This window comes from Lynx rufus, unplaced genomic scaffold (genome assembly GCF_022079265.1).
Source record: "Lynx rufus isolate CCGP_SWC_20201006 ecotype Redwood Valley unplaced genomic scaffold, mLynRuf1.p SCAF_2, whole genome shotgun sequence".
Classification (NCBI taxonomy): domain Eukaryota; kingdom Metazoa; phylum Chordata; class Mammalia; order Carnivora; family Felidae; genus Lynx; species Lynx rufus.
Genome location: NW_025814834.1, coordinates 205,181,034 through 205,194,668, shown reverse-complemented (window position 1 = coordinate 205,194,668; position 13,635 = coordinate 205,181,034). Strand labels below are relative to the sequence as shown.

At 50.8% G+C, this 13,635-nt stretch overlaps 1 protein-coding gene across 1 annotated transcript in view; it reads right to left on the bottom strand.

The window, feature by feature from the left end:
- TCEA3 (transcription elongation factor A3) overlaps window positions 1–12,476 on the bottom strand; it is a 38,029-nt gene extending 25,553 nt beyond the window's left edge. The window contains exons 1-4 of the mRNA XM_047085792.1: window positions 12,408–12,476; window positions 7,409–7,471; window positions 6,543–6,648; window positions 5,930–6,068 (exon numbers count right to left, since the gene is read on the bottom strand). Of these exons, the coding sequence (XP_046941748.1) occupies window positions 5,930–6,068; window positions 6,543–6,648; window positions 7,409–7,471; window positions 12,408–12,476 (377 nt within the window). The remainder of the gene's footprint in view (window positions 1–5,929; window positions 6,069–6,542; window positions 6,649–7,408; window positions 7,472–12,407) is intronic.
- Window positions 12,477–13,635: the final 1,159 nt, after the last annotated feature.

Genomic DNA, 13,635 nt, shown 5'->3' with positions numbered 1-13,635 from the left:
AGGAAGGGAAACAAACAGGGAGGTCATAGTTTGTACACTTTCCCTACAGGAACGGCAAAACAATGCGTACAAGTAGCTCGGGACCAGAAGAGAAGATGTTTCGGTTGATGGAAGAGGCCCACTGTGGACAAATATTTTCCATTTTTCTTTTTTTTTTCTTAATTTTTTTAATGTTTTATTTATTTTTGAGACAGAGAGAGACACAGCATGAACAGGGGAGGGGCAGAGAGAGAGGGAGACACAGAATCGGAAACAGGCTCCAGGCTCTGAGCCATCAGCCCAGAGCCCGACGCGGGGCTCGAACTCACGGACCGCGAGATCATGACCTGGCTGAAGTCGGAGGCTTAACCGACTGCGCCACCCAGGCGCCCCCCATTTTTCTTTTAAACGTCACCAATGTGGTTAGTGTTTACATAATAAATCAGAATGAATCCTCATTAAGGAAACTAAAACAAAAAAGTTCACCAAAAGAGTTGAAATTGGACCCCTGCCGACTTAATTTTCCCCACAAGGTGGGGAGAACACCTCCCCATTTCCCGCTCAGCCTCAGCGGCGGCTTCATTCACAGCGAAAAGTGAACCAGCATTAACAGCTCAACGTCCCAGGAAAGTGGTCAAGATGTCAAATGGAAAATGCTGGTTACAAAACCGTCTATATAGTGCCCTTCCAATGTACATTTATAGGTTCAAAAGATGAGAAAGATACACATCAAAATGTTAATGGTGGTTATTTCTGTTCTTTTGTGTTTGACTTTCTAAACTTCTTTTTTTTTTTTTACTGTTTATTTTTGAGAGAGAAAGAGAGAGCAAGTGGGGAAGGGGCAGAGAGAGAGGGAGACACAGAATCCAAAGCAGGTTCAGGCTCTGAGCTGTCAGCACAGAGCCTAACGCGGAGCTTGAACTCACAAGCCATGAGATCATGACCTGAGCCGAAGTCAGATGTTCAACCAACTGAGCCACCCTAGTTTCTAAACTTTTTACAGTACACATGCCTTCCTGTTGAAATAAATATATGTAGGCAGAAAGGTTACAAAATAATATACAGAGCATACTTCCATGTTATTGATATAAGTCTTTTATGGGTAGTGATGACCCATACAAAAAAGTCTGGTGGCTCAGTCGGTTGAGCATCCGACTTCGGCTCAGGTCATGATCTCACGGTCTGTGAGTCTGAGCCCCGCATCCGGCTCTGTGCTGACAGCTCAGAGCCTGGAGCCTGCTTCGGATTCTGTGTCTCCCTCTCTCTCTGCCCCTCCCCTGCTCATTCTCTCTCTTTCTCTCTCTCTCTCTCTCTCTCTGTCAAAAAAAAATAAACATTAAAAAAAATTTTTTTTAAGTCTGGAAGGATACAAATGATTACATAAATGATATTTGTATTTAAACACACGATGATTATACATAATTATATGTGCTTGTCTCTAGACAATGGATTTTTTACTTTCTTACTTGTATTTTTAAAACTTTCTACAGTGAGCAAGTAAAAACCTGTATAATAAAATAAATATAATACAAAATAGTTAAATTAAAACATTAAATATAATTAGAATGTATTACAAATAAAACATTTTATTGTTAAGAAGAAAAAAACCTGAGAAAATAATGTCTATTTTTCAGGTCACACTACTCAGTCTCAGAGACTGGGTGGGGGGGAGGGGTGTAAGTGACCAAGTCCAGCCCAGGACTTGGCCTTCTGCTCTCCACATGTCTCCTCTCCCATACTTGTCATCCTTGTAGTTCTTTAAAAAAAAAAATCGCTGTGGGGCGCCTGGGTGGCGCAGTCGGTTAAGCGTCCGACTTCAGCCAGGTCACGATCTCGCGGTCCGTGAGTTCGAGCCCCGCGTCGGGCTCTGGGCGGATGGCTCAGAGCCTGGAGCCTGTTTCCGATTCTGTGTCTCCCTCTCTCTCTGCCCCTCCCCCGTTCATGCTCTGTCTCTCTCTGTCCCAAAAATAAATAAACGTTGAAAAAAAAATAAATAAAAAATAAAAAAATTTTAAAAAAAATCGCTGTAATGATCCTTAGTGGGATTCAGGGATGGAGCAAAAGGAAACACATGTGCTCAGGCTGCTATCTTTACCCAGATGTTTTCATGGCCTATTCTACAGGTTAGTCCCATATCCCATTTGGTATCCTTTCCCAATGGTCCAGCCCCTAGTTGTTCAATTTCAACCCATAAGACCCCTCTCCGTCCTGGTCCTTCATTAGCTAAGGTGCTAAGAACCACATGTGACCAGACCAGCCCGAGCATGAACACAGGAAGTGCTGATACAGTTGGCCTAGCAATATGCAGTCAGCGTTAACTCCGCACTGGGCACCGTGGGGCTCAGGGGGTCCCTGCCAGCCAAACTTCTAGCCCCTTTGCAAAAACAGAACACGCCATATGAAAAGTTAAATGTCAGGATTTTTCAAGTGGCACAAAACTGCAAAATGAGCAAAATGAAAGTAACAAACATAAAAAAGTTTACAGAAACATCTGACAAGTATTTCACTTTAGAAAGACCAGAGGGGCGCTTGGGTGGCTCAGTTCGTTAAGCGTCCGACTTCGGCTCAGGTCATGATCTCACAGCTCAGGAGTTCAAGCTCCCTGTCAGGCTCTGCGTTGACGGCTCAGAGCCTGGAGCCTGCTTCGGATTCTGTGTGTGTGTGTGTGTGTGTGTGTGTGTGTCTCTCTCTCTCTCTCTGCCCCTCCCCCACTTGCTCTGTCTCTCTGTCTCTCTCAAAAATAAAAACACAAAAAAATAAAAATAAAAAAAAAACCCATACACCAAAATATCGAGCGATTATCTTTAGGTGGGGGGAATGTGGGTGATTTTTCCCTTACTTCTCTATATTTTCCATTATTTCCACAACAGATTTTTATCACTCTTACTTGCTTACTTTTTTTAAATGCTATTATTTGTTTTGATCTCAAAAGCGATATGGGATCATTGTGAAAAGAAACCCAACAATACAGATTTTACAATTTTATTGTACAAAGTAGACTATGAGGCTCTTCTTAATTATAATCACAGATATATTTTTGTGTTTAAAAAAATTTTTTTAATGTTTTTATTTATTTTTGAGACAGAGAGAGACAGAGCATGAGCGGGGGAGGGGCAGAGAGAGAAGGAGTCACAAATTCCAAAGCAGGCTCCAGGCCCTGAGCTCTCAACACAGAGCCCGACGCGGGGCTCAAACTCACGGACTGTGAGATCATGACCTGAGCCGAAGTTGGATGCTCAACCGACTGAGCCACCCCGGCACCCCTAAAAAAAATTTTTTTAATGCTTACTTATTTGAGAGAGGGAGAGGAGATAGAGAGTGCGCACAAGCAGGGGAGGGGCAGAGACAGAGGGAGATAAAGTATCATAAGCAGGTTCTGCAATGTCAGCAGCGCCCATTGTGGGCCTTGAACCCACGAACTGTGAGATCATGACCTGAGCCAAAATCAAGAGTCAGACGCTTAGCCGACTGAGCCACCCAGGCACCCTGATATATTTTTGTTTTTTAAAAAATAGTTTCGGGTACCTGAGTGGCTCAGTCGGTTAAGCGTCTGACTCTTGGTTTCGGCTCGGGTCATAACCTCACAACTCGTGAGGCCGAGGTCCACATCGGGCTCTGCACTGGCGCCATGGAGTGTGCTTGGGATTCTCTGTCTCTCTCTCTCAGCTTCTCTTTCGCTTGTTCTGTCTCTCTCTTTCAAAAGTAAATAAAAAAATCTTAAAAAAAATTTTTTTTAAGTTTCATTTTTTTTTCTTCTGTAAAAATTAGTACGTATTTATTGGAAAAAACGAGAAAGACAGAAATTAACAAGAAGGAAAAAAACCTCTCAATCCTACCACCCAGATATAATCACTATTAGCATCCTAGTATATATCCTTCCCGTCTTTGTTCCTATACATGCACACAAAATTCACTTAATTTTTTTAACTTTTTTTTTTTTAATTTTTTTTTTCAACGTTTATTTATTTTTGGGACAGAGAGAGACAGAGCATGAACGGGGGAGGGGCAGAGAGAGAGGGAGACACAGAATCGGAAACAGGCTCCAGGCTCTGAGCCATCAGCCCAGAGCCCGACGCGGGGCTCGAACTCCCGGACCGCGAGATCGTGACCTGGCTGAAGTCGGACGCTTAACCGACTGCGCCACCCAGGCGCCCCTTAACTTTTTTTTTTTTTAAGTAAACTCTACACCCAACGTAGGGCTCAAAGTCACGACCCCGAGATCAAGAGTCACATGCTCTTCTGACTGAGCCAGCCAGGTGCCTCTCACTTTCTTAATTTTTATAAAAATGGGATCATACTATATATACTATGTCATACACACAGATTCTCGTAATACTTAGTGAACATTTTCCCACGTCATTAAATATTTTTCTATCCAGCACTGCCTCTCCATGGGCTTTTTGAACACAGTAGGTGGTTTTTCAGCATGTGGGATTCTTCTGTGCACGGAAGGACATCTTGCCCCACAGCTATTTGCACAACCCAAACTGGGAGTAACCTGGAGGAGGTATGTCTCCCTCTGAGTGAGATCTTCCTTCCATAGCATCATTCCCTAAAGTGTTTTCTGTGAAACACTTGTTTTATAGGATTATAATAAACATTCATTTAAAAGGGGTTCAGAGATTAAAGATGTTTCAGAAATGACAGTAAAAAATATTACACATATATAGTGTTTATGCTTTAATCTGGTTCCTTTTTTTTTTTTTTTTTTGGTAATGTCTACACTCATTGTGGGGCTTGAACTCACCACCCAAGATCAAGAATTGCATGCTCTTCGACTGAGCCAGCTAGGAGCCCCTGATCTGGGTAATTCCTTAAGATGATTCCTTATAGTGGCTAGCCTGGGTCAAAGGTGTGTTCATTAAAGATGTTGATAAATCACAGATGGTATTATCCACATTACCTACCATTAATTATCTAGTACTACCAGAGACTGTTCAGTATTATCTAATATTGCCTTCTCATCTCTTAGGTGAACACAGGTAGACCCCCCCCCACCCCACCCAAGGAATTAAGTGGTCCGGTCAGACAGGGAACAGGTAGGATTTATTTCTACATTGATGAAGGCTTTTATTTACTGTCACGGGTAAGGCATCTGGGTCTATCTGAAAGTCATGCAGTTTGGGGGACCCTGGCTAGGTGGGCAAGGGGGAAGGGGCACAGAGTGGAGAAAAACAACTATTCCTCTCAGCAGAAGTCTGGGGAGGTCTGACAAAGACCGGACTCCCACTGAGCCACATAACAGCTGTGTGATCTTGGGGAAGTCTCTGCTCCCCAACCTTCAGCTTCCTTGTCACGAAATGGAAATGTTGAACAAAGAGCCAACAAAACACCTTTCTTTCTCTATGGTTAAGTAAGCTCCTAGCCCCATTTCCCTGGAACTCTGACAAGGGTGGGATGGCAGCTGTGTCTCTAGGCAACACTGTCTCTAGCAAGTGAGCCCTGATTGGTAAATGGCATCGAGACAGGAAGGGCTCTGAATGAAATATAAATAATAGGTAGAAAAGCATAGCTTTTGGGCTGCCCCAAGTACGGTGAATCTTGGAGCTGGTCATTGCCCTTGCTGGGATCCTGGCAGCTTTGTCTTCTAACAAAGACCCCCCAACATTGTGGTGTGCGTCATCACCCTGTACCTGGGGAGGCGAGTCTAGGTCTGCACACTGTGTGGTTGGTTCCCTAGTAGATGAGAAACGCCTGGGCCGACCCTGCTGGCACACTGCGTCTCCTGCCCCTGCAGCCCTCTAGGTGAGGCCAGTGCCAGGGATGGCCCGTTTGGGTCTTCTGAGTCTGTCTGATTGAGCCAAACAAGACCCACGGAGGGGCACTGCAGGAGATGAGAACAACAGCCACCTCCCGGGGGCGTGAGGATCAAATGAGTTATATACACAGAGATGCTGGCAGAGGACGTGACACACGCCGGCCCCCTTCTCTCCACCCCAGGAAAAAATACCTGTCTTTGGGATCTTCCCGTTTTTTCCTTGGTGGAGAAAGGCCTGCCTCTGGCTTCCAATCAGAACAGTTAAGCCCTTTTTCTTTCTTCGCTTTGTCTCTCTCCTCTCTTTTTTCTCCTTTGGGGGGTCCAGGGGAGTCTGGAAATGAAAGCACGACATTGTTCTCAAAGTCACCTCTGTCTCAGCAGATCCCCGCGGGATTTGGGGGAGGGAGGAGCAAAGGGCAGGGACAGGAACAGTCGCTCGTGCCTCCAACACACATGCACACACGCAAGAATACATTTGTACCACATGCCATCTGTGTGCAAATCCACGCTCACACAGTGAGACAGAAAGACGTCTGCACACAGTGTGTATGTAGACATGCGCTGTATACATCCACACGCAAGCACACAGAAATACATACACAGATAGGCACACGTACACAAAAACTCACACGTCTACAGATGTTGCATTTGTGTAGACAAACACGGGCATTCCCCACTTACAAGGTCACCTGTCATTTGTCAAGTCATTCAACAAACATACAGAGTGCCTGCTATACGCCAGGCATGGTCCCCTCCCAGGGACTGGGAGCAAAACACAGCCAGAGTCAAACTTGTCCCCTCTCACCCAGCAGCCGCTTCCAGTTTTTGATGAGGACTTTGGCCAAAGACACCACCTCCTTGTCTGAGCAGTGCTTGCGGACCCCGTTAACGGCGACTCCAATCCTGGTTGTCTGCAAAGCGAGAGGGTCAGGGGCTGGTCTTGGCACGGACACACAGGACGGGCTGCCCTAGCTGGCAAGTCCTGCCCTGGCTCCGCACCCTCTTTCCCCAGCCCCAGCCCCAGCCTCTCCGGGGCCTCAGCCCTAACCCGTGGCTGAGGTCACAGCCCTGGTCCTGTACCTGAGGCCCTGACCTGTGGCCCTCCGTGAGGTCCGGTGCCCAAGGCCCAGCCCTGTGCACTGACGGATGACTGCAGCTTCGGTGAAAAGCTGCGGCAGTGGTGGTTTGGGCTGCTGCTGATGACCCCTCACCATTTCCACCTCCTGGCGTCTTTGAGTTCAAGCTTCAGCTTAAGACACAGCTCTGGCTACTACAGCTTGGATCTGTGTTGATTTTTTTCAGGGCCAAGAGCTTCTGGTAATGCTTGGGGGCTGTGGGGGTGACACGGGGAGGATCTAAAACTGGGTGACTTTTCCTTCTCCCTGCATCACTGGCCCCTTCGATCCCACAGCCCCAGGGCCTGAGGAATCGGGGTATTCAAGGAAAGCAAACCGATCTTTCTCACAGACCCAGAGGACCCCCTCTGCGTCAAAGGTGCCCTGCCCCCATCTAAATGCCTCGGTCTCCACCCTCAGAGCCCAAGACCTCCGCTGCCCCTGGTCCTCCCCTTAGAAACTCCTCCCAGACTCCACCTTGGAGGTCCCCCCCAACCCCGTCTTTTACTTCCCCATCCCCAGGCACTGCCCCCGAGGCTTCCCACCCCCGCCCCACCTGGAGTAGCTGGATGGACATCTGACAGCTGTTCAGCTTCTTCAGAAGGTCGAGGGCCCCTTCCTGTGGGAGGCCACAAGGTGAGGACGGAGGACATAGGTTCTGCGCCGGGCCCCTTTCTGACATTGTGTGGTGTCGGTGGGAAAGAGGGCTGCAGGAGGTAGGGGGAGATTGCCCCAGCAACACGATATAGGGAGACAAGTGGCTGAAGGCCAGGCAAGGGACAGAAAGAGACAGAGAGACAGAGGCAAAAGATTCTGCCCCAGACCAGCTCTCTAACGTCACCTCCCACCACCCAGCTGGCCTCTCGCCCTTCCGAACGGGGCCCAGCCCTAACCGCTCACCCTGACCCCTGCCACTCGTTCTGCTGTTCCTTCTACTGGCCATATGGGCCTTCCCATCTGGCTTCCTCCACTCAGGGTAACTGAGATTTACCCACGTTGCTGTGTAGATCAATAGTTCTTTTTATTACTGAGTTGTTTTCCATTGTAGAGACGCACCACAATTTGCTTATCCATTCACCTGTTTGTTTTAACTTAAAACGATTTTTTAAAGTTTATTTATCGAAGTGATCTCTACACCCAACATGGGGCTCGAACTCACGGCCCTGAGATCAAGAATCGCACACTCCTTCGACTGAGTCAGCCAGGCTCCGCCATCCATCCACCTGTTGATGGGACTTGGGCTAGCCTCCAGTTGGGCCTACCACAAATAAAGCTGCCAGGAACATTCATGTACAAGTCCTTGTGTGGACATACGCTCTCACTTCATTTCTCTTGGGTAAGGAGGACTGTTTTAAGCTCTGAAATGTCAGGGTTTAGCACACAGCCCAGTGTTTCCTGAGTGAATGAATAAAGCAGAGAGCGGAAGGTGGGAAGGGAGGGGGTGACGGGAGGAAAGGAGCCTCAGATCTGAAAATCTGCTGGCTGCCAGGCCCTGGGCCACCCATGCCCCATTTCAGCCTTCTCTTTCCTGCACCCACTTTCTAGAGGCCAGCCCCGCCCCTTGGCCTGAGGTGGGTTCCCTGGGGAGCACCAGCTGACTGTGTCCTGTATGCCCCTTGCCCTGGTCTCACTGTGTGGTTCCAGCAGCCAACGCCCGCCCTGCCAGGCTTCCTTGCCAGGACCACATCCCAAGGGGTGCCCTCTGTCAGCCCTCAGCCTCCCTTGGAACGTGGGTTAGCAGTATGTTTCTGGAGGCGTGACCTGTGGATGTGCACGCCTGCGTGTAACCCTGCAGGCATGGACCACCAATGAAAGGCTTGCTCTGTGCTGGGCACCGCTCCAAGTATCTCACCTGCATTAGTTCCTTTAACTCTCACACTGGCCCTGCGAGGTAGGTACTGTTACTACTCTCATTCTTACTGAATTATTACCCCATTTTCACAGAGGAGCAACCCAAGAAACAGGGAGATGAAATAATTTGCCCAAAGTTACAAGGCATCGAGCTGGGATTCAAACTCAGGCCTTTCAGCTCTAACCTGTGTAGGTATGGACGAAAAGCTGTCTAGATGTGTGTAGTTATGGAATATCAACGTGAGTAGGGAGTAGGTGTGGTGCCATGTTGGTCAACATTCAACAACCAGCTCTCAAAGGAAAAAAAAAACCCGCCTGATTTGTAGGTCAATTTCAAGCTACCAATATGCTGTCACTGAACTAAAAGGAGGCACTGGGAAGAAATGTACACTATCATGCCGTTATACTAGGATTTCCACCATATTGATATAACAGAACCTCTAGACCATGGAGAGTGAAATGTAGTAAAATAATTAGAAGTGATGACTTTGGAGTGTGTATTACCTTTGTTTTTATTTTTTTAATTTTTAAATGTCCTTTGTTTTTAATACGATTTATTTAATTGGAAGCATATCATTTAATTTTTAAAATAATGGCTCTACACAGGGAACATAGTCAACGGTATTTTTAATTTTTTTTATGTTTTATTTTATATTAGAGAGAGAGAGAGAGAGACAGAGCATGAGCAGGGGAGGGGCAGAGAGAGAGAGACAGAGACAGAGATAGAATCTGAAGCAGGCTCCAGGCTCCAAGCTATCAGCACAGAGCCCGACGTGGGGCTCAAACTCACGAGCAGTGAGATCATGACGTGAGCCAAAGTTGGATCACCTTTGCCTAAGGTGCCTGACGCCTAAGCCACCAGGTGCCCCTAGTCAATGGTATTTTTACGGCATTTGTATGGTGACAGATGGTAGGTAGCCACACCCGTGGTAAGCACAGCATAGCGTATAGAGTTGATGAATCTCTATGTTGTACACCTGAAACCCAAGTGGCAATGCGCGTCAACGCTAGTCAACTAAAAAAATAAAATAAAATAATGGCTGTATTTAACAACCAGCTTGCAAAATTCCTGAAAAAATCAACAATGGACATTAAGCGGATTCCAGCTCACCATGGGGTGTGCATCTCTGAATGTCACGCTGTACAACTGGGTCATGTTGGAGAATAGCCAGGAGCCTCAGTGCAGCCGGGCTTGCGAAGCCGTGTGCAAGAGCTGACTTGGGTGTCTGTCTGTGTACAGGGATGGCAAGTGCAGCCAGCAGTATCTTTAGTCCGTGTGTGGAGCTGTGTATATGCAGCTCGAAGCACCGTGTGTCTGTTTGTCTCTGTGGGAGATGCCTGTGATGTGAAACTGTGGCTATTTGCTAAGTCCGTAACTCTGCAAGTATGGGGGTAGCTGTGCTGTGCACGCGTGCGTGTCTTTCTGTAAACATACGGGTCCGTGTATCTATCATGTCAGTACCAGTGCCGCGACTCACATGCAGTTATGTGTGTAGATGCTTGTCTAGCTATTGCTGTGTGTGGCTGTGCGTGTGTGTGGCTATGTTTGTTGCATGTAATTATGTGTATGCGTAGCTGTGACTGTTTGGTGTATGTCTGAAGCTGCTCCAGTTGGCGCACACGCACAGCGTCTGACAAAAGCCCTGAGAAAGTTGCTGGGACTTCAGTAATTGGCAGTGAACCCCAGGCCTGAGCTGCAACGTGGAGGATCCGTCTTCTTACAGGAAGTGTGTCCTCCTCTCCCTAACCACTGCTGGGCGGGCCCACTTTTGCTCCCAGAGCAGTCTCCACCTCCGTCGGCCACAGGCCCAGAGCTCTGTGCCCACCCAGATGCTGCCAAGAGCCCAGGCGCAGACGTGGCTGCAGACGAGCTCTGCGCTACAGAGACCCTGTGGCCAGGCTTGCCTCTTTCCGGGAGATAGCTCTGGGTACTTCCTCAGGAATCCATCCCCCAGGGACACAGTTTCCGCTTCCCATTTCACAGAAGAGGGAATCGAGGCCCAGAGAGGGAAGCAGAGTGGTGAGCATAGGGCCATAAAAGGAGCGAGAGGGAACCCAGGGCAGGCTGGCTTCCTCCTCAGCCAGAGCTCTACTCCCCAAAACTGCCTTTCCTCGGGTGTCCCGGCCTCCCCCACCCCGCCCCGGAGCCCAGAATCTCATGGCTCAAGTCTGGAGTCAGCAAGGGACAGGACTGTGATGTGGAATTGAGCTCAGAAGACCCGGGCCGAGCTCCGTCACCCCCAGTTGGGAAAGTGCCCTCTGACTTGAGGCTCAGTTGCACTGGTTTTGGAGGATCCTGGCATGGGGGGCGGGTGGAGGCTGGGAATGTGTGGGTGAGGGGGTTCCCAGCACTCGGCAGGTTTCTGTGTCTCTCCTGGCTGTGCAAAAGCAGGCGTCATTCTCTAACTCTTACCCAGCACTAGTTCAAGTCCTCCAGGAGGTTTTACATCTCTCCACCCTCACCTCTGCCAGCAGAGGCACTCCTGCCCAGGAGACAGATAATCTCGTATCTTTCTTACAGATGAGGAAACTGGTAACTCTGGCCTTTGTATGGACACCAACTCATTGTCTACACCAGGGTAGCTTGACACTCCATGGGACTCTTCCATCTTCCCTGCTCTAAAACTTCTCTTAGGTCCATCCCTTCCCCCAAGCTCCTAGAGTCACATCTTGAATGGGCTGGAAAGGCAGGTCCTGTTCCGGCACCTGGCTATGGAAGATGGGACTGGGAGGGCCCTGGTACAGGGTGAGGTGGGGGGACAGTCCCATGGGCTACCCTCTCCTCTCTTCCCTCTCTGGGTGTGCCCAGACCCTCGCAGACGCAAGGCCAAGTTTGCTCTGGCAAGGCAACCCGGTGGCCTCCAGCTTGAGGCAAAGATCAGGGAGAGGATCAAACATTAACTTCAAGTCGGCCTGAGAGTCCAGGTATCCGCAGGTAGGGCCCTCAGTCCTGATTCCCCTCTGGGTCCGGCTCCCCCTCCCCCGGCCCCGACAGCCCAGGCCTCCAGCCCGTCCCCCTTCCCCCCCTCCTAGGGCGCAGCGGCTGCCCAGCACCTGTTCGGCCCCCGCCTGCCCCGGGCCCCACCCTGCGGCCAAGTTAAGGGAAAGTTGCAAATAGAACCGCTCCTGGCGCCCCAAGCTGTGAGGTTGTGGGATCGGAGGTCCCTTGCTGCTCTCCTCCAGATCCGCTACCGGGGTGGGGGATAGAGGCGGCTCAGCACCCCACATCAGCTCAAGTTTCTTTGCCCCTTCTCGGGCCATCCAGGATTTTGTAAACCATCCCCCCTCCCCCGTTCCCCTTTCTCCCCCGCCCCGCTGTCGCCGCCGCTCCCCTGGCTTTGCACACGCCGCCGTGAGTCCCCGGACTCTGAAAGTCCTTTTCCAGGTCCTGGTCTCTTCGCTCGCTTTCCCGGGCCCTGCAGAAGCTACCCAGCGCCCCCGAACCCCACTTGTCCAGAGGGGCATGCACAAGCCTCGTCTTTGCGGTCCCGCAAGATCCTGCCCAGCTCCCTGGGCCGTGCACACACCCACCCTGGGGTCCCCAGCAGTCCCCAAGGGGCGCTGAGCCCTGCGTCAGCCGCGCCTCCCTCGAGTCCCGCACGCGCCTCCCGGGCGCGCCGCCAACACGCGCCCCCGGGACACCAGGCTCGCACGCGCCGCGCCTCCTGGGGGCGGGGGCTGTGGCCCAAACTCTGCAGCCTCACCGTGTTCTTCCTGGCCACCATCTTCTCCAGCTTTCTGGCGATCCTCAGCAGCTCCTCTTCCTGGCCCATGCTGGCGCACGACGCCCGGCGGGGCGAGGGGCGCCGGGGCTGCGGGAGGCGCAAAGGCCGAGGGCGCGCGCAACCGCGCGGGGCCCCAAACCCACACGACACACACGCCTGCGGGGGCGGGGCTCTCCCCCCACACCCCTCTCGGCCCGCCCGCCTCTCGACCGCAGGGGGAGGGGTGACGTGCACTAAATATAGACTTCAAGGACTCGCCCGGGCAAAGTTTGCCCGCGCCGGCGGGCCTGGCCTGCGGAGAGGGACCAGGCTTCGAGAGAGCGCCCGCCACCTGGGCCCTTCTGCCGAAGGGAGATTTGGGAAGGAGTGCTCTCTGGCAAGTGGGGAGGCCGTGGTCCCCGGACCCAGGAGGCAGTCGCGGCGCGGGGGGCGCCTGAGGGTGCCCCGGGCGCTCTAGGAGGAGTCCTGGCTCCCGCGTCGGTGCACGATCGCAGCTCAAAGCGGGACCTAGCTCCGCGCCTATGCCCAGGTGCAGGCATCTTGGTGCCCTCGGATTATATTTCGTGCACGATCATTAAATCCAACTCTGCTGTACCCCCTGCTCACTCATTCGTGCACATGGCCTGGGGACACGCGTGTATCCAGGCCCTCTGTTTCTATTTTGTTTGTTGCAGTGAGGTTTTTGCATTTCTAACAAGCTCCCCGGAGCGCAACGGGCGGAGCGCCCTCCAGGACTGCTCTCTGAGCAGCGAGGGTTTGGGAGATACTTAGGTGCACCCGGCTTTGAGAAATCCTGACCCAGGTGCGTGGGTGCCCTATATTCAGGGTCAGGCCACTGCCTCCCTACTGGGATTAGGTCTGGAAGGGTCATCTCGGGTGAAGGGAAGGAAGCAGAATTGTGCCCCCACAGCTGTGCACACATCTGGATTCCAGTGGAAGGACCTTCCAAGTGTCCCCAGCAGACCCAGGAAAAGTCCTAAACTAGTGAGCTTAATTGACACAAAGTGATCCTTGTGCGGGAGAGGGGCTTTAAGGGACCTGAGAGGAAAGCATGAAAAGTGGTTCATAGTGTGTACAGAGTAGGGCACTGTGGCATGGGGTGTTCAGTGACATCTCCAGACTTTCTTGAGAAAACTCTAGAGAACCCTGACCCAGCCTCGGTCACAACTCATGGGCTTCTGACTGCTGCTGTGTGGCCTGGGACTTC